This window comes from Scyliorhinus canicula, chromosome 1, assembly GCF_902713615.1.
Source record: "Scyliorhinus canicula chromosome 1, sScyCan1.1, whole genome shotgun sequence".
Lineage (NCBI taxonomy): Eukaryota > Metazoa > Chordata > Chondrichthyes > Carcharhiniformes > Scyliorhinidae > Scyliorhinus > Scyliorhinus canicula.
The window spans coordinates 229,333,305-229,359,555 of record NC_052146.1 but is presented as its reverse complement, the minus strand read 5'-3'; the positions used below and the strand labels follow the sequence as shown (position 1 = coordinate 229,359,555).

At 41.4% G+C, this 26,251-nt stretch overlaps 1 protein-coding gene across 1 annotated transcript in view; it reads right to left on the bottom strand.

The window, feature by feature from the left end:
• The window catches only part of usp34 (ubiquitin specific peptidase 34), a 347,321-nt gene that overhangs the window by 73,503 nt on the left and 247,567 nt on the right, over positions 1 to 26,251 (bottom strand). The window contains 9 exon segments of the mRNA XM_038808956.1: positions 1,562 to 1,627; positions 12,299 to 12,346; positions 12,469 to 12,544; positions 12,654 to 12,718; positions 14,984 to 15,079; positions 20,196 to 20,249; positions 24,411 to 24,489; positions 24,710 to 24,860; positions 25,619 to 25,791. Coding sequence (XP_038664884.1) covers positions 1,562 to 1,627; positions 12,299 to 12,346; positions 12,469 to 12,544; positions 12,654 to 12,718; positions 14,984 to 15,079; positions 20,196 to 20,249; positions 24,411 to 24,489; positions 24,710 to 24,860; positions 25,619 to 25,791 — 808 coding nt within the window.

The following is a 26,251-nucleotide window of genomic DNA, read 5'->3' as shown; positions in this document are numbered from 1 at the left end:
ACCACTGTTTTTCCCAAAGGACCTTGTATCTCGCAAAGTGTAGCCATTGTTGTATTGTTAAGAAAATAAAGAATTACTGCGCCCTTTAAGATCTCAAACACTTGAGCAAAAGAGACAGTCTGCAACAATTTTGAGGCTGAAAATCTCTTCATCAAAAAGTCAAAAATAAAGACCTTTCTTAAAAAAAGCACCCTCTCATTTCAAGATGAAAATAGTGGCTCAAAAACACAGAACAGGGTTTTTGGGGACAGCAGCTTGCCCTTGAACTGCACCTAGTGTTAAAGCAGGCAATCTGATTTCACAGGTTTCTGATATTCATTTCCAGGCAAGTTACATCAGTGCACCCTTTTCAGCCATCGCAAATGCAACAATTGAAAAACCACAGAACTTCAAATCAGTTCTATTCATTCGTAAAATGGGAAAAAGGATTTGCTTTTTATTCTCCTGTACACGGTGGTCATTTTTCTCGTAGTACCATCTTCTATTCTGTAGCTTAACTTGATTATTATTGGGGATCAGACCTATTTATGAAGATGTTCTCTGAGGATATTAAATAGAATCTTTGATAGGGTACATGGTTTGTGTAAGAGATAATTTGGTTGGTGAATGGCCCTTTCTCATTCAATACTTTACATTTCTTCTGATTTGAAACAGCGACATATGGTAGGGAGAGAGGGGAAGAAAGAAGAACATTTGTGAGAATTATTAAACAAGAAAATATTACTTCATATTTTAAACTGCATAAATTTTGTCCATCTGTGAATAAACAACACGCCCACTTAATAATCCTGTTAAAAATTATCTGAGTGACTAGAGTTTTGTGGAGCTCGTTGCACAATATCTGATAGCTTTGAATAAATAAGTGCTCATTAATTGCTTTTTATTTGTTTTTAAGTGAATAGAGCTGCTTGGAGTAGATCGAATACATCTACAAACATAATGAATTTAATTGGCACTGGTCACTTGAACAATCACATATTTTGTTGTAGAAATGGACAATATTTAAGATACATTGTCTTTGGGAGCTATGAAGCTACCGATACCTACTCGATGCATTATATGAAATGGTTTAGTACTGCTTGGCATATGAGCTGCATGACAGCAGCTTTGCCTGCTGCTATGTGGATTTGAAGAGGAATAAATAAGACTCAGTTCTCAGCTGGAGAAAAGGAGGGTGAAGATGAATGCTGAAGAGATTTTCTTACAACATAAAAATAAATAGGTTTTACACCTACTAAATGTTTTACATTGATCTATAAGGAACTGCATATGCTAAAATGAGTAACTGAAAGGTAGAGTTATGTACAAGCAGAATCAACCAGACACACATTCAATGTTTTAAAGGGACAGGACCTCTTTATTGCTGCTCCTCTGTCTTTTGTGGCTTAGGGTTATTGAGGTTTTTTGAATATAACAAATGAGCAATAGACAGTGAAACTCAGTAACATCACAGCTGCCACCTTAATTCTTCAGTCAGGAACATTTTTCCTTTAGAACTTCAAAAGCAGTTATTAAGAACAAAGTTAAATAACTTTACCAATAGATTTAATAGATTCCTCACCTCACAAGCTGCCTGGCTGTTATTAAATTGTTTTGTCAAAAGCTCAATCCATTGCAACATGGTGGGCTATAGAAAAAAATTATAATACCATGTTATGGCATGCCATCAATAATCTAAAAGTTATAAACTTGCTTTATAATGGAAGGAAAAACATCTTGAAAAGTTAATTAGTTGATCCATAAATTGTCTAGATAAATTTCCAATCCCTCAAAATTATGACATGGCTAGCAGATGCATTTCAATGGTCAAGATTACAATACTAGATTCTGAGAAGTGACAGAAACCAACAGAAAAATACATTCAACGCACCCAATTATTTGATGCCAAACATTCCTTTGTTAATGGAAGTAACTCCCAATGCAATGGGACTCCACAGACAGAGAAAATATCTTCCAAATATGAATTTGAACTGAGAATTTTGGCAACCAACCCCAATAATATCCTTATCTAACATTCTGACTTATGCCAAAGTTGCAGAAAATTATTAACACTCCGAGCATGAAGCCTGGCTGCTTCCTCCACCCTACCCCCTGTAACTGCTCACTCACAGGTTTCCAAGCTAATGTTCGGTAACTGGCCACATAACCAGAAATTAACCATAGTACTCAGTTACATACCTATTAGGGGCCATACTACATTTTTGATATACTGTAATTTTATAAAGCAATACACTGTTCCATTTAATTAGCAGATTCATATATTATAATTAAAAACAAATATCCAGTTCGGAAGAGGAGTCATATTTCTCTTGAAAAGTTAACTCTTTTCTCGACTCCTAATGACGCAATGTAAGGAAAGAACGGGCATGAGGTGGCTCCCGATTTTGTTTTAACACTTTTTTGGCGCCACAAATTGTATGACTTTTAGAAACGCAATAATTTAGTTGAGAAGAGCTTCTACTTTACAGAGATGCTCAGGAGAGACAAAAAGGAGGAGGATTCGGGCCAAAATCTTTCGTCGGATTCTGAAACTTTGCAGGATTCTTCTGTAAGGTAATAAAGAACAAAGAACAATACAGCACAGGAACAGGCCCTTAGGCCCTCCAAGCCTGTACCAGGGGTGGGCTCTCCTTTTCCTTCTCTGACCTTTTCACTAACAGCTGAGAATCTCGTTTGGATTTTGGCGAGTGAACTAGAGAAACACCGTCTAACTTTGGTGGTACCTCTTAAAAGGTCAATTGAGGAGGCCATGGCCCACATTCATTCAGCCTTGGAAAGTGTGAATAAGACCAGCAAGGCTATGGCGCCACAATTAAAGGCATCGAGGCGGTATTAACGGACCACAGTGATCGGACTTCCCTAGAAGTCGATCTTACTTCAGTGCTTGAATGCAACAAATTATTGAAGGCCAAACTAAGTGACCTGGGAAATAGAAACAGAAGGCAGAGCGTTTGCATTGTGGGATTGTCAGGGCCATATCAATATTGAATATTTTTCGGGCATGTTTTACAAGATGGTGGGTGAGGGTGTGTTCACATCCACCTCCCCAGTGAGACCAGGCCCATTGCTCTCTGCAAACAAAGCCTCGATCCACCTTGTGGGGTCATTTCATAGCTTCAAAGAAAAAGAACAGGTCCTTCGCTGGGCTAGAGAGCATCAAGATGTAAAGTGGAAGGGCCACGCCATCAGGCTATACCAAGATCTGAGTGCGGACCTGGCAAATCAAAGAGTGAAAGCCATCTTGGATAAAAATGGAGTCAGATCGGAATGGTTTATCCGGCTCACCTTCAGGTGACTATTGGGGAGAAGGACTGCTTTTTTGAGTTGTCAGAGGATGTAGTCTCCTTTGTTCGAAAGTTCAAATTGGGCACTGTTTAATTCATGTCCTGTGGATGGGCACTTCATATATTCATGCTTTTTCATGTTCGGGGTTTGTTTGTTATCAGTTTATTTTTCCTTTACTTTTTCATTGTTGGGTTTGATAATTGAACATTAGTCTGCCATTGTAAATTAGATAAGGTTTTACTTTCTAGTTTGGAGTCTCCCTGCTAATGAAGGGATTAGCCAACGGAAGCAGAGATGGAGTGTTTTCTGCAGCTCTTCATAATTAGTCTGTGAGAATGAGCTCATAGCGTATAGTTAGTTGTGTTTCGTTAACTGTGGGTTTTGAGATAGTTTTTTTTACTGTTTCAATATGACGTTGTTGAGGTGGTGGGGGGTTAGTGTTGGTTTGCTGACTGTGTTTAGGATTCTTTTTTTCCAAGTCGTCTGACTTGGCTCGGTGGATTCTTGGGTGGAATTCTTTACTTTACCTTTTCAGTGTTCCTTGCTTGGAATTTCTCTTTGTGAATGGCTGACTCCAGATTGAGGAGCGGTGGGAGACCTCCAGTTTGTTTGAATACATAAGAACATAAGAATTAGGAGCAGGAGTAGGCCATCTGGCCCCTCGAGCCTGCTCTGCCATTCAATGAGATCATGGCTGATCTTTTGTGGACTCAGCTCCACTTTCCGGCCCGAACACCATAACCCTTAATCCCTTTATTCTTCAAAAAACTATCTATCTTTACCGTAAAAACATTTAATGAAGGAGCCTCAACTGCTTCACTGGGCAATGAATTCCATAGATTCACAACCCTTTGGGTGAAGAAGTTCCTCCTAAACTCAGTCTTAAATCTACTTCCCCTTATTTTGAGGCTATGTCCCCTAGTTCTGCTTTCACTCGCCAGTAGAAACAACCTGCCCGCATCTATCCTATCTATTCCCTTCATAATTTTAAATGTTTCTATAAGATCCCCCCTCATCCTTCTAAATTCCAACGAGTACAGTCCCAGTCTACTCAACCTCTCCTCATAATCCAACCCCTTCAGCTCTGGGATTAACCTAGTGAACCTCCTCTGCACACCCTCCAATGCCAGTACGTCCTTTCTCAAGTAAGGAGACCAAAACTGAACACAATACTCCAGGTGTGGCCTCACTAACACCTTATACAATTGCAGCATAACCTCCCTAGTCTTAAACTCCATCCATCTAGCAATGAAGGACAAAATTCCATTTGCCTTCTTAATCACCTGTTGCACCTGTAAACCAATTTTGTGTGACTCATGCACTAGCACACCCAGGTCTCTCTCTGCACAGCGGCATGCTTTTAATATTTTATCGTTTAAATAATACTCCCGTTTGCCGTTATTCCTACCAAAATGGATAACCTCACATTTGTCAACATTGTATTCCATTTGCCAGACCCTAGCCCATTCATTTAACCTATCCAAATCCCTCTGCAGACTTCCAGTATCCTCTGCACTTTTCACTTTACCACTCATCTTAGTATCATCTGCAAACTTGGACACATTGCACTTGGTCCCCAACTCCAAATCATCTATGTAAATTGTGAACAATTGTGGGCCCAACACGGATCCTGGAATGTTCTGGGTCTGAATGGCCCAGTAAAACAGTCAAGGGCACTTGCCCATCTTAAGAACTCCAATGTCGTCTTCTTCCAGGAAACCCAATTGCGTTTCAAAGATCTGACCAGGTTAATTGGAGATAGCATAGTTAGGGGCATAGGCACTGTTCTCTTATGAGGGTCCCGAAGGCTATGTTGTCCATCTGATGACAGGATTCAGAATATCTCATCTGGGTTGCAGAGGAACCTGAAGTGGGAGGGTACATATCCAGTTGTTTGGTCCAGGTTCCAACGTATAGGTAGAACAAGAACAGAGGTTCTGCTCAGGGAATATGAGCAGCTAGAGCGAAATTAAAAAGCAGAACCAAAAAGGTAATAACCTCTTAGCCACAAGCTAATTGGCACAAGTTCAATAAGATTGGGAGGTAAATGCGTGGCTTAAAGATTGGTGTGGGAGGGTCAGCACGTTTGCACAATGGTTAGCACTTCTGCCTCACAGTGCCAAGGGAACAGGTTTGATCCCGGCCCACTATCCATGTGCAGTTTGCACATTCTCCCTGTGCATGCGTGGGTCTCACCCCTACAACCCAAAGATGTGTAGGGTAGGTGGATTGCTGCGCTAAATTGCTCCTTAATTGGAAAAAAATAATTGGGTACTCTAAATTTATTATAAAAAGATTGATGTGGGAGCAATTAGTCCAAATTCATGGGTCATTGGCATTAGTACTGGGGAAGGAGGGACCTGTTCTGATGGGATGGTCTTCCACTGAATTATGCTGGGACCAGAGTCTTGGCGAATCGTATAATTACGACTGTTGATTGGGCTTTAAACTGAGGAGGGGAGAGGGTGTGGTGTTTAGTTGCAGGGAAAATTAGAAAACCAAAATTAAAGGAGGAGGTAGGGGCGCAGGTTAGCGATGTGGCAGATGGTTATCAGAAAATAAAGGTGAGGGACAGAACGTGAGAATTTTTTTTTGCACCAAGGAATTATAAAAGAGTAGTGAAATTTGACAATAGAACAAATTTAAAAGCTTTGTATCTAAATTAAACATTCAGAACAAAATTAATGAGTTAACGGCACAAATAAAGACAACGGGGTTTAATTTGGTGGCAATTACTGAGATATGGTTACAAAGAGACCAGGTCTGGGAATTGAATATCCAAGGGTACTCAGTATTTTGGAAAGATAGACTGAAAGGAAAAGGAGGGGGTGTAGCTTTGTTGGTGAAGAAAGTGATATAAGCACCGGAGATCAAGGTGTGGAATCAGTCTGGATAGAAATAAGAAATATCAAAAGGAAGAAGTCCCTGGTAGGAGTAATCTATAGGTCCCCAAATAGAAATTCCGCAGTAGGGCACATTAAAACCAGGAAATACTGTGGGCTTGTAAAAACGATACAGCAATAATCATAGGTGATTTTAATATGCACAAAAACTGGATTAATCAAATTGGCATGGGTAGCCTTGAGGGAGAATTCATTGAATGCATTAGAGATTGTTTCTTGGAATAACCACAGAGCAGGTTACTCTAGATTTGGTATTAGGTTATGAGGAAGGATTAATTGATGACCTCATAGTTAAGGATCCTCTAGGGAATAAGGACCACTATGGTAGAATTCAAAATTAAGTTTGGGGTTCAGAAAGTGAGGTCCCACACTTGTGTTCTGGAATTAAACAAAGATAATTACATAAGCATGAGGACAGATTTGACCCGAGTAAAGTGGGCACGAAGGTTAAATGGTAGACAGCTGATGAGCAGTGGCAGTTATTTAAGGAGATATTCAATTCCTCACAACTAAAATATATTCCAGAGAGGAAGAAAGACAGTAATTGCGGTTAAAAAACATCACTGGCTAACCAAGGAGGTTAAGGACAACATAAAAACAAAAACTAAGGTATACCACGTTGCAAAGGTCAGTGGCAGGCTGGAAGATTGGGAAACTTTTAAACATAAACAAAGGGTTACTAAAAAAGTAATGGAAAGAGCCAAGGGAAATTACAGAAGAAATCTAGGGTAAAATATCAAAAGAATTGCAAAAGATTCTCCAAGTACATAAAAGAGAGCAGAATAGCTAACGTGAATGTTGGTCCCTTGAAAGATGAAACCAGAGAGTTAATAGTGGGGAACACAGAAATGGCAGAGATGCTAAATCAATACTTTGCCTCAGTTTTCACGATAGAGGACACTAGTACCATTCCTATAGGAACGGGCAATTCAGAGGTAATAGAAAGGGTGGAACTTAGAGCAATCAGCATCATCAGGGAAACAGTACTCAACAATCTGTTGGGATTGAAGGCAGACAAGTCTCCAGGGCCTGATGGCCTACATCCTAGGGTGTTAAAGCAAGTGACAGCAGAGATAGTGGATCCATTGGCTATGATATTCCAAAATTCCCTAGGCACGGGAAAGGCCCCAGTGGACTGGAAAAATGTAACGCCCTTACTCAAAAAGGGAGTAAGGCAGAATGTAGGAAATTACAGACCAGTTAGTTTCACAACTGTTGTTGGGAAATTGTTGGAATCCAGTATTAAGGAAGTGATATCAGGACATTTGGAAAGTCAAAACACAATCCATCAGTCAGCATGGTTTCATGAAGGGTAAATCATGTTTGACTAATTTGCTAGAGTTCTTCTAAGATGTAACAAGCCAAGTGGATAATGGGGATCCTGTAGATGTAATGTATCTAGACTTCAGGAAGGCGTCTGATAAGGCGCCGCACAGAAGGTTAATACAGAAGGTTAGATGACAGGGGTTGGGGTAATTTATTAGCTTGGATAGATGACTGGCTGCTGGACAAAGGACAGAGTGTCAGTCTTTTTCTGGATGGCAAGATGTAACTTGTGGGGTGCCACAGGGATCGGTCCTTGGGCTCCAACTACTTACAATCTACATTAATGACTTGGATACAAGGATAGAAGCTCCTATCGCCAAAGTTGCAGATGACTCTAAAATAGGTGGGAGAGTAAGTTGCAATGAGGAAATAAGAACCTTAAAAATTGATATAGATATGTGAGGTGGGGCAAAATGTGGCAGATGGAGTTAAATGTGGATAAGTGTAAAGTCATCCATTTTGGTCTGAAAAATGGAATGGTAACTTATAATCTAAATGGGGAGAGACTTTGGGGTGCTCCAATACAGAGAGATCTGGGTGTCCTTGTGCATGAGTCACAGAAAACTAGCATGCAGGCACAGCATGTAATAAAGAAAGCAAATGGAAGTTGGCATTGACAGCTAAAGGAATAGCGTATAAAGGTAAGGAAGTGTTGTTGCAACTGTACAAGTGCAACTGTGACCGCACCTGGAGTGTTGTGCACGGTTTTGGTCCCCTTGTCTGAGGAAAGATATAGTGGCACTAGAGACAGTTCAGAGGAGGTTCACTAGATTGATTGCAGAGATGTGCAGGTTAGGTGTATTGGCCATGCTAAAATGCCCCTTAGTGTCCAAAGGCTTCAGTGGGATTACTGGGTTATGGGGATTGGGTGTGGGTTCAGGTAGGGTGTCTTTCAGAGGGTCTGTGCAGACTCAAAGGGTTGAATGGTCTCTTTTGCGCACTGAAAGGATTCTATGCTTCTCTGATTCTATGAGGGGTTTGTCCTATGAAAAGTAATTGAGCAGTTTAGGCATTTACTCTCTAGATTTAGAAGAATGAGGGGAGATCAAATTGAGGTATATAAGATAATAAAAGGTATGGATAGGGTAGACATGGAGCGGATGCCTCCTCTTGTGCTGCATTCTAGAACGGGAGGTCATAGCCTCAAAATAAAGGGTAGCAAATTTAAAAAAAAGAAGAAACTACTTCTCCCAAAGGGTCTTGGATCTGTGGAATTTGCTACCCCAGATTCCGGTGGATGGTGGAGCAGTGAGTAAATTTAAGGAGGCGTTAGACAGATTTTTAATTAGTAACGGTTTGAAGATTATGAGAACAGGCAGGATGGTGGAATGGAGGCCATGATGAGATCAGCCATGATCGTATTGAACGAGCAGGCTTGAGAGGCTGATTTGCTTTCTCCTGGTTCTAAGAAAGAACTATTCTGTCTAATTCCACCTTCCAGCTCTTGGTATGTAGCCTTGTAGGTAACAGAACCTCAAGCACAAGTCTGGTGTTTTTGATTAATAAGAGGAATGCTTGATTAATAAGGGGATCAGGGGTTATGGGGAGAAGGCAGGAGAATGGGGATGGCCATGATCAAATGGCAGAGCAGACTCGATGGGCCAAATGGCCGAATTCTGCTCCTAGATCTTATGGTCTTTTCCCATCTGGGATGGCCAGGCCGTTGTCCTCTTTTATGGTATCCTGGCGCTTTCTGCACCCAAACATTAAGAATTTTTCTTTCTTTTCACATGCCCATCAAGCGTATTCCTGTAATTTTTGATACGGCTCTCCTCTCTGTGGTGATTGTGGCTGAGTACTCAGCAATTGTTATCTCTGATCATGTTGTACACTTTGTCAGTCTACTGAGTCCAGCCCTATCTAACGTCCACCCCTGGAGCCGAGGTACCATTCTGTTGTCAGACAATAAATTTTGTGAGCGTTTGCCGATCTCCATCGAGCATTTTATTTAATTGAACAAGTCAGATTCAATCTCTCCCTCCACGCATTGGGAAGTTCTTAAGACCATTATTAGGGGGAAATTATTTCCTATAGGGCATATATGCTGAAAACTGAGAAGTTGGAGCAGCAGAGGGTGGATTCCATCCTAGAGGCAGACAATCAATACTTGCTTGATCCTACTCCGGAACTATAGGCACAATGGAAAAAATTACAGACCCAGTTCCGAGTTGGTTAGGCTGTGTGTCAGCTACAACTCTCCAGGGGTACTTTTTAGGAGCATGGGGAGAAGGCCAGTCATCTTCTGGATCATCAACTCAAAACGGCAAACAGCCACACGTGAGATACCTAGGATACACAATGAGGGCACCAATCTTGTTTCCGCCCTTCTCCAGGTCAATGCAGCTTTTAGATCTTATTACTGTGACCAATATAAGTCAGATCCCTCTGCGGCTAAATCGATCATGGCGGACTTCTTGGACGGTCTGCATATCCCAATTGTTGAAATGAGCAAGTGTTGCAAATTAGATTCCTCATTATGCCTGGAAGAGGTTTAAAAATATATTGGGCTGCAGCAACCTGGCAAAGCCCCGGGTCCCGATGGCTTCCCGGGTGAAGTTTATAAAAAATTCTTAAAACAGCTCATACCCTTAATATTGGATATGCTTAATTACTCACTGTCTCAGGGTTCATTGCTTCCGACCCACACTCAAGCTGCAACCTCTTTGCTCCTTAAGGGGGACAGAGATCCAGCTGAGTGTGGTTCATACCAACCCGTCTCACTTTTAAACACGATGTTAAGCTGCTGGCTAAGGTCCTGGCGTGCTTAATACATTTGGTTTCTTCTCTGGTTATAAACTCAACTTAGAAAAGAGTGAGTGCTTCCCAGTGAACCTTCCTGTTGGAGGAGCTCAATTTAGTTAATTACCTTTTTGCCTTTCCAATACCAGTTTCCATTATTTGGGGGTCCGGGTGGCCCATAATTGGGCTTCACTTCATAATTTAAACTACTCAAGCATGATCAATAATGTTAGAGCAGATTAACCTCCCTCTGTCTCTGGCGGGTAGGGTCCAAACGATTAAAATTAATGTACTTCCCAGGTTTTTATTTTTCATTGAACGTATCCCTATTTTGTTGCCGAAAACCTTTAATATTAAGGTTAACAAAAATTTCTGCTTTCATTTGGTCGATAAGTGTCCCAGAATCTGCAGTGTTCTGCACCGGAGAGACAGGTAGGCGGGAGGTTTGGCTCTCCCAAATTTTTTGTATTGATGGGCAGCCAACATCCAAAACATTTTGCAGTGGATTAGTGACCCTGACTCAATTTGGGCAAAATAGAGGCTTGCTCACACACTACTCTACTCTTAATGCTATAACTACAGCACCAATGCCCTGCTCTCCTGCTGGACTTTCCTCAAATCCCGTGGTGGTCTCCTCCCTCAGGATTCGGAAATAGTTTTGGCGGCACTTCACACTTTTTACTCTCGTCTTCTTTCGCCCTATTTGTAATAATCACGTCTTTTTAACTTCTGGTTTGGACCTTTCATTTAATTTTGGGAGGGTAAAGGAACTTGAGTATTTTAGGGACCTATTTGTAGAGGGGGATTTGCCATTTAGTTTTGTTATTTTCAGATTTTGTGACTTTTCCCATAAAGCTTTTTCTTCCATTCCTTTGATCCCGCCCCCATCCTTACTGAAGGATTTATCCTTAGCTCAACCTGGCAAGTGGTCTATGTTGGATCTGTATGGTTATATTCTCTCGTCAGATCCCGCCCCTTGGATGGGTGAGGGTGGGATGGGAGAAGGAGCTGGGTCCTGTGCTTACTGATGAGGCTTGGAGGGAAGCCCTCTACAGGACTAACTCCACATCCTCTTGTGCCCATTTGAGTCTAATCCAGTTCAAAGTATTACACAAAATGCACTTGACAAGGGCGAGGATGAGTGGGTTTTTCAAAAACGTGGGGGACAAGTGTGATTGTTGGTCACTTGTGCTAGCTGTAACCACACACGGATTTTGTGGTCTTGTCCCAAACCTGCCAGCTTCTGGGTTTCCTTTTTCAACACTATATCAGAGATTCTCCGGGTGGTTTTAGCGCCATGTCTTTTGGCAGCCATATTGAAGTCTCAGACTCACCGGCATTTCACTCTGGGGTAGGGGTGGATGTTGTCGCCTTTGCCTCACTGTTAACCCAGCGGTAAATATTGCTTAGCTGGAGGTCTCCCATCCCGCCCAGTGCTTCTTCCTGGCTGGGCTATTTAATCATGATGTGGAGATTCACCTGAAGAAGGAGCCGTGCTCCGAAAGCTCGTGTTTGAAACAAACCTGTTGGACTTTAACCTGGTGTTGTAAGACTTCTTACTGGGCTATTTAATGTCATTCCTGCACTTAGGAAAAGTTAAATGTACCATCAGGGGGTCGGTGGGAGACTCTAACTTAGATGGAAACCATTTATTTCCTTTTTTAAGAATCTAGATACCATCAGCTGTTAGGGGTTTTAGTTATAGCGTTTACATTTTAGTTTGTAATTTTGATTGAGGATTTGTTTGTAACTTTTGTCATTATACCTTTACATCTTTGTTGGTTGATTGTTTGTAATGTTGCAAGTGCTACGTATTAAAATTCAATAAATATATATTTTTTAAACTCTTTCACTCTCCACATGATACCAGAACTCTGTCACTCCAGATGATACCAGACCTGAGCTTTTCTAGCACTTTGGTTTTGATTTCAAATTTCCAGCAGTTACAGTTTCGCTTTTATTATAGAAGTACTTGCACCTTGCTTATGAAGATTTTATTCATGTACATTAAATGCAATATGATACATTTAATAAGTTTCACTTGCCTTTTCTTTGGAATGGATAAATGTTTCCAGGACAAATGAGGTGCTTAGCTACAATCAAAGAAACATTCAATGTTAACAATCAGGTGTATGACTTGACAACCCCTTTTTATAATATAAAAAGAATGTCTTTGTTTCTATCTGTAAAAGTCAACTATGAAACACTTACTCACCTTAGCAGTCATAAGTGATACTGCTTTTGGATCTGGTAATGTGCTAGGGATACTACTGCATAACTGCCACATAAAACTGGAAAAAAATAATATATTTGTACATTATTTTTTGCCCAATTTGATTCTTCAATAATTTGGACATGTTACATTGATGCAAAATGAGTTTAAAATCCAATAGAACTTACCCAAAATAGGTATGCTCAAAGATGTTCTTGTCCTGCAGAAACTGCATGTTGTCATGCCAGATCCACTACAAGAAAAAAAAAGCATCGAGAACAATCCTCAGAATGAAGTAGCAGTGAAGAGCTTTTTGCACTAAAATTGAGATTTGTTCAAGAACACACATTCACTGCTTTTTCCTTAATATTCTTTGTAAAAGGAGCATTCATTGCTTTTTGCATATATTCAACACTATTTTATACATTTAACATTAGTTTATTTGCATCATGTTGGATGCTGTAGCAAAACAGCAGCAATAAAGACTTGTATTTATATAGCTCTTTTCATAACTACCAGATGTTTCGAAGCTCTTTGCAGCCAATTAAGTATTTTACAGCAGTGACTACAATTCTGATGTGGAAAACATGAAGCCAACTGAGACATGGCAAACTCCACAAGCAGCAATGTGATAATGACCAGATCACTTTTTTTGAGTGATGTTGATTTAGGCTTTATTGACTATATTGGCCAGGAAACTAAGGATTACTCCACTGCTCTCAGTCCAAACAGTGCCGTAGGACCCTTTATTTACATCCACCTGAGCAGGAAGATGGAGCCTCAGTTTAATGTCTCATCCAAAAGAAAGCACCTTCAGCATTGCAGTGACCCCTGGAGGATCAGCTTTGAATTTTGTGCACAACCCCTTAAGTAGGACTTGAACCCATATGTTGCAGAGGGATTTAGATTAAGTTACTTGTGTGCGCCTCACGTGTGATAAATTACTCTTAATCTGGGGCGAAAAATGCCAGGAGCACAATCTGTACAATGCAGGAACTCAATCAAGCACAACAAATCAAGAAAAGAGGCTTAGGGTAGCATCTGATTGTTCTTTAAAATTGCTAGTGTGAGGTTATACAAGGCACATAAATAGAATTTTAAGTGGTTTTACTAGGATACTGAATATGATACATAGGCTGTACAAGTCTCGGATATGTTCATGCATACAACTTCTGCAACAAAAGAAGAATATTGAGCCTGCAGCGAAGGGCAACCAGGACCAAACCAAATCTTTTCACCTTTTAGTTGCAAGGATAAAGTTAAAAAGGTGAGGGTGAGAAATTGGAAATCATTGTGGCTGTTTTACTGGCATAAAACTGATGCAATAAGACTCAAGTTTGGATGCAAACATCCTGACATTGGATTGTGCCAGTTATCAGTCATGCTTGGTAGCCACCTAAAATAGGTGTTAGGCCCTTCATTTTCATGTGCAAGGAATGTAACAGCTGTTTTAGAGTACCTTCACAAATATAGAGAAATGCCTTGCAGCTTTGTGTCTGGCTTGCCTCTGTCAGGATTCCTCAGCTGCTGTTATAGCCAACTTAAAAGGCAGATGTTTTTCTTACACAATTATTTACAAAAGCCTTTCTTTGGATTCAGAAGGAACAAAAGTGCTTCCATTATTCCACATTCATCGCCATCCACTCTTGTTGCTTGTTTCAGCAACCATCAGCACCAACCCTTGCCCCCAACCCTTTACTGGTACTCATCTTGGAACAACTGGTAGCAGGGTACGCAGGCAAGATAACCATCCTCATGAAATGGATTGGTGCTGATGGAGACGCAATAGGCACCGAAAGCTCACACAAGAACTGTTAATTAGGTTGGAGATCCAATTTCAGGCTTTCAGGATCCCTTTAGCTCGAGTCCTTGCTGTCTGTGCGGATGATTTTGGACCCAGAAATGGGCACAGACTTGTTTTGATGTTGCCACGATTTAGTGAGATTTCGCTAACATCAAGCTTCTTGGTTTACCTAATTTTGATGAACTTTGACAGACTGGAGATAGTCAGCATAGTTTAACTTCAAACTTTTATTGAGAACTATTTGCAAAGGCTTCAGGGTAAGCACATGGTAATTCAGGAGACTGACTGTTCTGCTCTTGGAACCTCTCAGTCACCTGGCTGTTGATGTCCCAGTTAAATCATTATTATTATGGTCTCATTAACATATTCATTAACCCAGTACTCTACATAGACAACGTTAAGAAAAATGTAGGCTTTTGGAGGACTTGATTGCTTCTCAAATAAGGAAATCGAATATAGTTTAACTGCCTGATTATCTCTGGCGTTGTACGATTTCCTAGAATCTTTCAGCCCTAGGTTATTTTGCTTTCCCAGGCTATAGTCTTATTAGGAGGGTACGTGGAAGATCAATCGGGTTATACCATTAATATAATGGAGCAGACTTGATGGCCTTTTCTTGTTGTTTTGTACAACTACAAAATATTACTTTCAATCTTTTCTGTCAACATTTTTTCCAATAATCTAAGTCAACAGTTCAGAAAAATACCACAATACCTCCAAAAGTTCTGGTGAAACATCAAAGCTGTACTCCTTCCCATTTTCTTCCTCTGTGTCCACACGCTTGTAAAACAGCATGTATGCGCTGTGTGTCTAAGATCAAAATACTGCATCAGCAGATTAAAACCTCAGACATTTCTTCTCTTGGTAAAGTATATAACTATTACATGTTAGGTTCATATCTGGGCTGCAGGTTTGATTGAAAGTTCACAAGTGCAGTATCTTATAGATGGCACTCTTGTATTGGTATGGTGCCACACAATTGTTGCTATTTAATTATCAGAGTATATCAGTGATTGCAATAAACCTATAGAGATCCTACAAATTAATCGAAAATGTTTTCTGAAATTTATTTAGCCTTTTCATCAAATTTCAGCTGAAATTTCTATTGTGAAAATAATACTTTAGGCAACATAAAATTCCAGATATGCAATCATTTGTACTTATGGGATATTTTTCTGGAGCCCTACCACTTTCTGCCCAGGTACTTTTCTTCAAATAATTCAGGAAGAGGAGGAGGTGGGGAGAGAAAGAACATGAACAGTACAGGCCCTTTGGCCAATGATGTTGTGCCGATCATTTATCCTAATCTGAGATCAACCTAACCTACACCCCTTCAATTTACTGCTGTCCATGTGCCTGCCCAAGAGTTGCTTAAATGTCCCTAATGACTCTGACTCCACCACCTCTGCTGGCAGTGCATTCCATGCACCCACCACTGTGTGTAAAGAACCTACCACCTCTGACATCTCCCCTATACCATACGCCTTGTTAAAAACCCTATCAACCTTGGTGGCAACTTTGAGGGATCTATGTACGTGGACCCCAAGATCCCTCTGTTCCTCCACACTTCCAAGAATCCTGCCTTTAACCCTGTATTCAGCATTCAAATTCGACCTTCCAAAATGAATCACTTCATATTTATCTAGGTTGAACTCCATCTGCCACTTCTCAGTCCAGCTCTGCATCCTGTCAATGTCCTGTTGTAACCTTCCTCAGGCGATTCACCTGAGGAAGGAGCTGCACTCCCAAAGCTAGTGATTCGAAACAAACCTGTTGGACTTTAACCTGGTGTTGTAAGACTTCTTACTGTGCCCACCCCAATCCAACGCCGGCATCTCCATTTAATGGGACTTCAATATTCAAAAAGACCATTGGCTGAACTTTGAAGCCAAAAGCTATCCATTGTGGTTATTTGACACAAATGTTCAATGGCTAGTGGGTTAAGGGTCAGGTAAATAACACCAAAGCAATGGGAAGGGCAAGAAATGGGGTTGAACGTTTGGCAGAGCAGAAGAGGACGGATTGAAAAGATGATTGAAAGGTGAGGGGCTTGGAGACAATGGAAAAGAAGTAGGTGGGAAAATATAAGTGATTGGAGGAGAAAGGAAGGCAGGTGCTCAAGATAAGGGACACAATTCAGCACATCCCTTCATGTTCAAGTGCGGCGCCCACAAATGCCTCCTGCTATAGACCTCCCTGACCTTCAAGCATGCGGCTCACAATGCCCTCTCGTTGTCTCCGCAGGAGAAGGTAGCCCATAATGAATGGGAAAGGGCGTCACAGCTATCACCCGCACCTTCCACCAGCACAGAAGCGAAATTAGTGCACAGGTTTCGGGGGGCACAATCTGCTGAGAACCACACAATTGCTGATGAACATCAGGTAGAGGCAGGAACATCCAACGGAAACAGTAGTCGGACGTCCGCCGCATCAAAGGACCAACTGGGTCTCAGCCAGATGCCGCGCCTCTGGTCAAGGTTATCCCAGAGCTGATGGAGATGATAGGCACAGCCGTGAGACTCAGGAGGGGGTGTCTGCGACATTCCTGCAAGGCTAATTAGAGGAGTCCCAAAAGCTATAGGTGTATGAGATGCTGCCAACAATGTGCTGCACCGAGGCTAGGGTGGAGACCGCAGTGGAAAACCTGGAGCACAACCTCGTGTCTTGAGTGGTGGAGTCCAAGGCATGGCTCTGTCTGTGATGACCAGGCTGATGACCTCAGCATCATGACCCAGTTGCTGAGGGACGTGTCCCAGACACAGCCATTGCTGAAGCAATCAGACCATGGCCCAGTCACTCAGGAGCATCACAGAGCGTGTAGACAGTGGGCAGCACGGTGGATAGCACAGCTGCTTCACAGTTCCAGGGTCCCAGGTTTGATTGCCGGCTTGGGTCACTGTCTGTGTGGTCTGCACAGACACGTTCTCCCCGTGTCTGCGTGGGTTTCCTCCAGGTGCTCCGGTTTCCTCCCATGGCCCAAAGACGTGCAGGTTAGGTGGATTAGCCATGATAAATTGCCCGTAGTATTCAAAAAAAGGTTAGGTGGGGTTACTGGGGATAGGATGGAGGCGTGGGCTTAAGCGGGGTGCTCTTTCAACAGACTGGTGCAGACTCGATGAGCCGAATGGCCTCCTTCTGCACTGTAAATTCTATGATTCTACGACACCATGGTGCAGACAATAGGGAGCCTCCAGGACTGGCAGTGCCAGATGACTCCGAGGTCTCTGGAACTCATTCCAGCTCCCCCTCCATCGCATGGAGTCCCTGAAGGCCCCAAGGGAAGGAAGAAGCACTGGGGGCCAACCCAGGGCCTGTCAAAGAGACTTGGACATTCTGAATTCTCCCTCAGTGTACCTGGAGGTGTGTGGCAGAGTGTGGCGACTAGGGGATTGTCACACTAACTTCATTGCAGTGTTAATATAAGCCTACTTGTGACACTAATAAAGATGATGTCGACTACGGTGGTCTCCATTTCTTCCAACCCCCTCCTAACATTGGCACATCTCAGGAGCAGTGGGCAGAACAGGGAGGCACAGCCACACCAGTACCACCAGTAAGTTAGCTGGGGCCTCCTGGGATGGGTGGCCGGGTCTTCAGGGTGTGCAGCTGCCCCGACACATAGGGTACTGTCTCCAGCCTGTGTTGCTGCTGCCTTCAACAGCGTCTGCCTGCCTCAGCTGCCACAAGCAACTCAAGGGCAGCCTCCTCGGGAGCAACTCCAGGAAATATAGTTATAGCTGGAAGAAACTGGAGAAGGAAAGAGACTAACAATCAGTTAGGAGTTCCATCCCGGGGCCCTCAACTGCTCTTTAGTGTTTGATGTTTGGCAGCTGCCTCTATGGTGCAGATGCTCCGAGAGTTCAGGCATTAAAGCTTGCAGGATATGCAATGCAGTAATCATCCTCTGAGGCATGGCACATGGCCCTTGAGGATGCACTTGAGTTGAGGAGCGGGAAATGCTCTCACAACTAACAAAGCTAATTCCTCACTTGAAATAACCTTCAGTTGTGAAGACAGAGGCTGCTCACAGTCAAAGGGAGGAAAATTGAATTTCAGGATAGAAACCGTAGCAGGGCTGTGACCTGGAAGAGTCTAGTAGGACAGACAGGTTGCAGCAATTGTTGCCCCTGTTATGGGTCTCCATAATATTTAAAGATGGCTTGAAGGCCTCACAGGTGCACAGTCCCTCATCACCACCACCACCCCTACCCCCCCCCACCCCCTCCGGAGGCAACCCTGACCTGGAACACCTCAGCCCCCTGACCAAGTCCCAACCCCCCCGGAGAGCCCCCTCGCCCACAAAAACACCAGGGTACCAGCTCAAGTGCGTCTGAGCTACATGCAGGAAAATGGAAATGGCTACTCACCTCCTGACTTCCCCTCAGTGGCATTTGCGCCAGGTTTCCACTTTTGAAAAGGAATACTAAACGACACCCGCATGACTTCCCGCTGGGGCACGGGTAATTTCCGGAAGGCCGCTGCATTCAAATTCAATCTCGTTAATGAGATTGAAATGAATGCAAATGAGGGTTGATGATATTCTTGCTATTTTGGGGCATGATCTGGAACTTGCTATCAAGAGGAGGCCGAGTGAATCGTAAAATGGGAGATAGTATTAAATTCAAAAAAGAAGCATACAAATTAGCAAGAAAAAGCAATAGAATGGAGGATTGGGAACAGTTTGAAATTCAGCAAAGGCAGACTAAGGATTAAGAAAAATACAATGTGAAAGTAAGCTAGCAGGGAACATAAAAACTGAATGTAAAAATTTCTACAGGTCTGTAAAGAGAAAAAGATTGGAAAAAAACGTGGGCCCCTTACAGACAGAAACCGAGGAATTCATAACGGGGAACAAAGAAATGGCTGAGGAACTAAATTCGTACTTTGCTTCTGTCTTCACAAGGGAAGACATGAATAATGTACCAGAAGTTCTGAGAAACACAAGTTTTAGTGAGGAGCTGAAGAAAATCAGTATTAGCAGAAAAATGGTTTTGGGGAAATTAATGGGATTGAAGGCAGATAAATCTCCAGGGCCTGATAATCTTTATTTCAGAGTACTTAAGGAAGTGGCCCTCGAAATAGTAGATCCGTTGGTGATCATTTTCCAAAATACTTTGGACTCCTACAGATTGGAGGATAGAGCCCACTATTCAAAACGAGAGCCAGAGAGAAAACAGGGAACGAGAGGTCATTAAGGAAGTAGGAAAATTGCTAGAGTCCATTATCAAGGTTTTCACAGCAAGCATTTGGAAAGCAGTAGTATAATCAAAGTCAGCATGGGTTTACGAAAAGGAAATCATGCTTGAAATCTACTGGAATTCTGTGAAGATAGTTAGCACTGCTGCCTCACAGCTCCAGGGACCAGTGTTCAATTCTGGCCTCAGGTGACTGTGTGGCGTTTGCCCTCTCTCACAGTGTCTGCATGGGTTTCCTCCGGGTTCCCTCTACATTGTTTTCCTGTTGCTTGGCCCATCTTACTCCCAGACTTGGCTTGATCTCCAAACTGCACTTAGTCTTTACTCCCATGTGCAATGCCAGCCAATATCAACAAGTGACAGAATAAAGAAATCTCATTAGCATAATAAAAATACGATTAGCACAACTGAAATCATATTTCATTTTCAGGACATGGGTTCCAAGACAGAATTCAGGTGTTCAAATTCTGGGTGAAAAGTATTTTCACACTAAAGTTCAAGATATGCAAATTAGTTACATCCATCTCTATAAGGAAACACGTCTATCTGCCATATTTTATGAAGAACATTTATCCTAACACTCAATACGGGCCTCTCCCACTTCACTTAGACGAGCAAGACAAAAGCTGCGCAATACCAAAAGTGAAGGTTAAAAAAGCATTACAATGATCATCGTCTACAAATAGCAATAAACATAAACATTAAATCCTGATTATTCTCTGAAAATTTACCTTTTCAAAGGAAAAATCCATGAACTTGTCTGTGACAGAATCATAAGTCTTGGTCTAAACATAATAAAAATAAAAATTAAACTTTTTCCTAATTCAATATCTAAAATTTAACAAGTAACATGTGTAAAGCCTTGAAATATTAAATGTTTGTTACTATTTGTTGCACAGAAACATGTTAACTGGACATTAAATAAATGTCAAACAAGTTTGCTTTGAAGGGAGGTCAGGAAGTGGGTTAAGTAACAACGGCACTGATTACTGAAAGGTACTGTTAAACTCTACAAACAGTGGCTTGTAGAGAATGATGCAAAGAAGGAAAACGGTTATGTGGACAGGATGAAGAAAAAGCAAAAGGGGTCAAAATTATTTTGTGGACATATTGCCAGAGCTGCAACAAATAATAAAGATCTTTTGTTTTGCAAATGTCCAATACAAATGCTTTGAATCAGATTTAGCATTGAAATTTTATTAAATATTTGGGCATTTTTATACAAAACGAGGATTCACCTGGCAGATAGCCTATTTTTAGTGTAATACAAATTACAGCAGATTCTCAAACAAATTTTCTCCCACCTCACTTGAAGGTGTTGATTCCTTAGCTCCAGGGTATCGGATATTTTCTAATGCTTATAACAACAGAGAACAAAGAATAATACAGCACAGGACCAGGCCCTTCAGCCCTCCAAGCCTCCCTAAACTAAAATTGTATGCACTTACGGAGTCCGTATTCTTCCATTCCCACCCTATTCATATATTTGTCCAGATGCCCTTTAAATGCCGCTATCGGACCTGCTCCCACCACACCCCCAGGCAGCGGGTTCCATATATTTACCACCCTGCGTGTAAAAAAACGTGCCTCACAAATCTGTTCTAAACTTTTCCCCACACACTTTAAACCCATGTCTCGAGTACTCGACTCTCTGGCCCTTGGAAAGAGCATCTGACTAGCCATTCTGTCCATGCCACTCAATCTGGTAGACCTCTATCAGGTCACCTCTCGACCTCCATCGTTCCAGTGAGAACAGACCGAGTTTATCTAACCTCTCCTCATAGCTAATGCTCTCCACACCAGGCAACATCCTAGTAAATCACTTCTGTACCCTCTCCAAAGCATCCACATCCTTCTGGTAGTTTGGCGATCAGAATTGTACACAATATTCCAAATGAGGCCGAACTAAGATCCTGTACAGCTGCAACATGACTTGCCAATTTTTATATTCAATGCCCCTACCAATGAAGGCCAGCATGCCATATGCCTTCCTGACCACCTTATCCACATGCGTTGCCACTTTCAGTGATCGTTGGCATGCATGCCCAGATCTCTCTGCCTGTCAGTACTCGCAAGAGTTCTACCATTTATTGTGTAATTCCTACATGCATGGACCCTCCAAAGTGCATTACCTCACACTTGTCCGGATTAAACTCCATCTGCCATTTCCCCAGACTCCAACCAGTTTATATCCTGCTGTATCCTCTGACAATCCTCTTCACGATCCGCAACTCCAACAATTTTTGTGTCGTCTGCTAACTTATTAATCAGACCAGCTATATTTTCTTCCAAATCATTTATATACTCCACGAGCACAAAGGCCCCAGAACTGATCCCTGTGGAATGCCGCTAGTCACAGCCTTCCATTCAGAAATGCACCCTTCTACTGCTACCCTCTGTCTTCTGTGCCCAAGCCAGTACTGTATCCAACTGGCCAGCTCTCCTCTGATCCCACGTGACTTCACCTTTTGTACCAGCCTACCATGAGGTCAAAGGCTTGTCAAAGGCTTTACTGAAGTCCATGTACACAACATCTACTGCTTTTCCCTCATCTATCATCTTTGTCACTTCCTCGAAAAACTCGATCAAATTAGTGAGGCACGATCTCCCCTTCACAAAACCATGCTGTCCATCACTAATAAGTCCATTTGTTTCCAAATGTGAGTAAATCCTATCTCCAAGAACCTTTTCCAATAATTTCCCTACAACTGACCCAAGAGACTGGCTGGTGAATGTTAGCATGCTATTTTATATACGGGGCTGGGGTGGGGATGGGTCAAATAATTGGAGGGGGGACATACCAATTAATCCTCACTCAGGAACTTCCAAGTAGAGAGCACTAGAAATCGATCAGGAGCAGAAACCATGGCTGCTAATTTCCCTCCTTGCCCCAGGAATGCTGATGTTAACTGTAGCACCACGATCTCCAACCCAGATAAAAGTAGCTAATTGAGGGGGGACATAGGAACATGGCACTTGGTGCAGCAATAGGCCATTCGGCTATTAATGCTCTGCCTTTCAATAAGATCATGGCTGATCTGGTGGCAGTCTCAAATCTACTTTCCTGCCTGCCTTCAATAACCCTGCTCTATCAAAAATCTGTCCAACTCTACCTTGAATAAATGCCAGAACCCATCCTCAACTGCTCTCTGGGGAAAAGAATTCTACATATTAACGACCCTCTGAGAAAAAGGAAATTCCTCACCTCAGTCTTAAACTCTATCCTATAATTCTAGTCTCCCCCGCAAGTGGAAAGAATTTCCTGGTATCTACCCTATCAAGTCCCCTCAGCATCTTGTATGTTTCAATAAGGTCACCTCTCATTCTGCTAAACACCAATGGGTATTGACCCAGCCTGTTCAGCCTTTCTTCTACAGCAAAGGCCTTCATCCCAGGAATGAGTCTAGTGAATCTTTTCTTCACTGCTCCAAATTCAATAATATATTTTTTTCAAATAATGAGACCAAAACTGTACACAGTATTCCAGATGTGGTTTTACCAATGTCCTGTTCAGCTGCAGTAAAACATTCCTAATTTTATATTCCATTCCCCTTGCAATAAACACCAACATTCCATATGCTTTTCTAATTACTAGCCGTACCTGCATCGTGACCGTTTACGATTCATGTGCCAGAGTGCCTAGATCCCTCTGCACCATCAGGTTCTGCAATCTCTCTCCATTCAAATAGTATACTACTATTCAACACACTGTACACTTTGAGATCAGGAACCTTTTGATATTTTTTCTGAGCTGCACATTATCTTTTCCAATGGCACCATCAATCCAGCTTTGAAAATCTCCAATCCAAGCTGTTTTAGTCATGCGATGAACCCAAAAATGATCAGAGTTCCCAAAACTAGAAAATTAGGTGTACAGTAATTTCCAGTACCATCTTCCTGATCAACATAATCGATCTTCATCAGAAAAAAAATAAGTCCAATAGAAAATGGGTTAACGGGCAACGGCGAGGTGAATTATTTTGTAAAGCTGGGCATCGTTTCTCTTCATAAGGTTGTCTCCCTCAAAACCTTTTTTTAAAGATTTATTTTTGAAAAAGAGAAACAACCCAGAAAAACAGTTACTGCACATTTTAATATTAGTCTTTTCTATCCAAAAGGTACACCGAAAATAAAGGATATGCTTCTGTAAAATTATCAACTTGCTTAATTTATTTATTCTTTTCAACATGTTTTTGCTCTAAATTGCTTATTTTTCTAGACAAATAATTCTGTGCTCACGTGGCAGCACGGCACAGTGGCAACCACTGCGGCCTCACGGCGTTGAGGTCCCGGGTTAGATCCCGGCCCCGGGTCACTGTCCGTGTGGAGTACATTTTCCTAGGCACACCATCTTCCTCTGCTTCATCAAGGACATTCAGAATTGGGCTGATAATAGGGCGGCACAGTGGTTAGCACTTCTGTCACACGGCGCCACGGACCCGGGTTTGATCCCAGCCCCGGTTCACTGTCCGTGTGGAGTTTGCACATTCTCCCAGTGTCTGCATGGGCCTCTCGCCGCCCCCCCCCCCCCCCCCCCCCCAAACCCAAAGATGTGTAGGGTAAGTGGATTGGCCACGCTAAATTGCCCTTTAATTGAAAAAAAAATTGGGTACTCGTAACTTAAAAAAATATTTTAAAATAATTCTGTGCTCACTTGGAGGCTGCATCATCTTTTTCCTATTAGGAATTATGGGTGAATGCAGTCACTGTGGATTCATATTTTCTATGTAAAGACCTGTGTTGTGGAGCACCCAACTAAAGTAAAGACTTGAAAGAAATAAAATTCTCAATCTATTCAGCTAAGTATTCTAAGTAAGTAAGCAGAGGAATAAAATATGCTGAAGTACAATTATTGTAATTAAAGGGAGAACAAAGTGAATGCCAGGAAATGAGTACCATCACCACTTGCATTTACTTCTGCAAAATACAGAAAAAACATAACTTACCGTCATTTCTCCACCAAAGCATTCAGAGGCAAGTTGGGTAGAATCAAATGGTTTTACTTCAGCGTCATTAAATAGATACCTAAAAAAATTAACAAGTAAATCTACAGCTCCTAAAACAAATGGTATTAGATTTTTACCCAGTCTTACCCAGAATCTTAAACAACACAAAATAAAATTTAATACTTTTAATCATTAATAAAGAAATGTTACGAAAAAGAAAATACAGAATGTTGCTGTTTTCATAACGACCTTCTACAACTGGCTTTGAAAGAAAATTTACACCGTAAACATCTGCTTACCATTTGTTATTTTTGTAAGCATGAAGATTCACGATATCTCTGATAAAACTGTAGTAATGTCCTCCATCTGCTGTTCCTGTGTGTACTGTTACTCCTATCAAATCATACTCAAAACTTTCACTTTGCTTAACTTCGCCATTTTCTTTGAAACCTAAAATGACAATTAAAACTATATCTGATACTAAGTTTTCTTCAGCATAGTATTGACAGGTACACAGTTTTTTTGCTTAATTATAAAGACTGCTATGCTCTTGACTCAAATGCTGAAAAGTCCTTTATCAGTGAGCATGTAGCAGCACCAAACTGATGGAAATTGGTGCAGTAACTCCAGGACAAAAACCTTTTAATCTATTATGTATGTCACAGCAATGGACAAAGGAAGCAGGTACAAGAAACTTTAAATTCTCTATGAAGCTAAAAATTATGCAAACAATATTTTCTACCAAGTTATGACAAATGGCATTGTGCAATTGATGGGACAGCTCAAGAGCAAACATTTTTCATAATTAACCAAAAATACACATTTAAGAGAGAGAACCTGCACAGATTTACCCCACCTAGCTTTCTTTTTCCTTTTAAAGATTGTTCAGTATTAACCTCCTTAGCAGAAGCCCACTACAAGAGCGTGTAGCTATAACTATTGTGATTTTGAAGTCTGCATCTAAGGCTCATTTTCAGAAAATGCTAAACTATGAAAAGAAAACCTCAATTAGTATAAAGCATTGAAACTCTGTAGGAAACTGCATTTTATACCTTGATAATTAGCATCAATAACATGTACCAAAATTAGTTACTTAAAATCAGGGAATGGTGATTAACTGCTCATTTCAAAGCAAAAGTGAATCATTAAAATTATTTTCTAATTGCAATTAAGCTGTATTATTAAACTGGATAAAGTAATTACAGTACCATCTATGCGGTCATTTTTGCCCATTAAGTAATCTTCAGTGTATGGTGTCATGTCAAGACGCAGAGGGAAAGAGAAATGAGTATTGACTTTTTCTTTCATCATTGTAACCATATTGAAAGTGTATCGCATGGTATTGAAACTTAATATTCGAGGTAATTTCTTGAAACAAGCCCTAAGAAAGACAAAAAAAAATAGCAATCACAGAGAGGAAATTTACATATCTGGTCACTAGAAATATGTGATAGAATTTAATTGACTAGTAGTTAATGCCCATGTCAAATTATTCAGAGATATTTGTTTAACCTAAAGTACAAGACAGATTATATCGCAAAGACATTCCTTCCTGTTTTACCTTTTTTTCCTATTTCACATAGGTAACATCAAAGTTAAAGATGCGTACCATGGTGCTAGTGGAGGGAAATATTTCCACAGCAGAATTTGAATCATTCCAAAATACACAGTTAAAAAGTTTAACATAAAGTTTTTCCAATGATCATTGTTGTGGTAAAATTGGCCACTCTCGAATATAGGAGCTTCAAGTAAGCAAACATTTCATTGCAAGCTCTTCCAAGGGACAGAGAGCATTTCATCCAGCCTAGGAGCCTCTTTCAAAGCTCCAGGGTTTATAACAC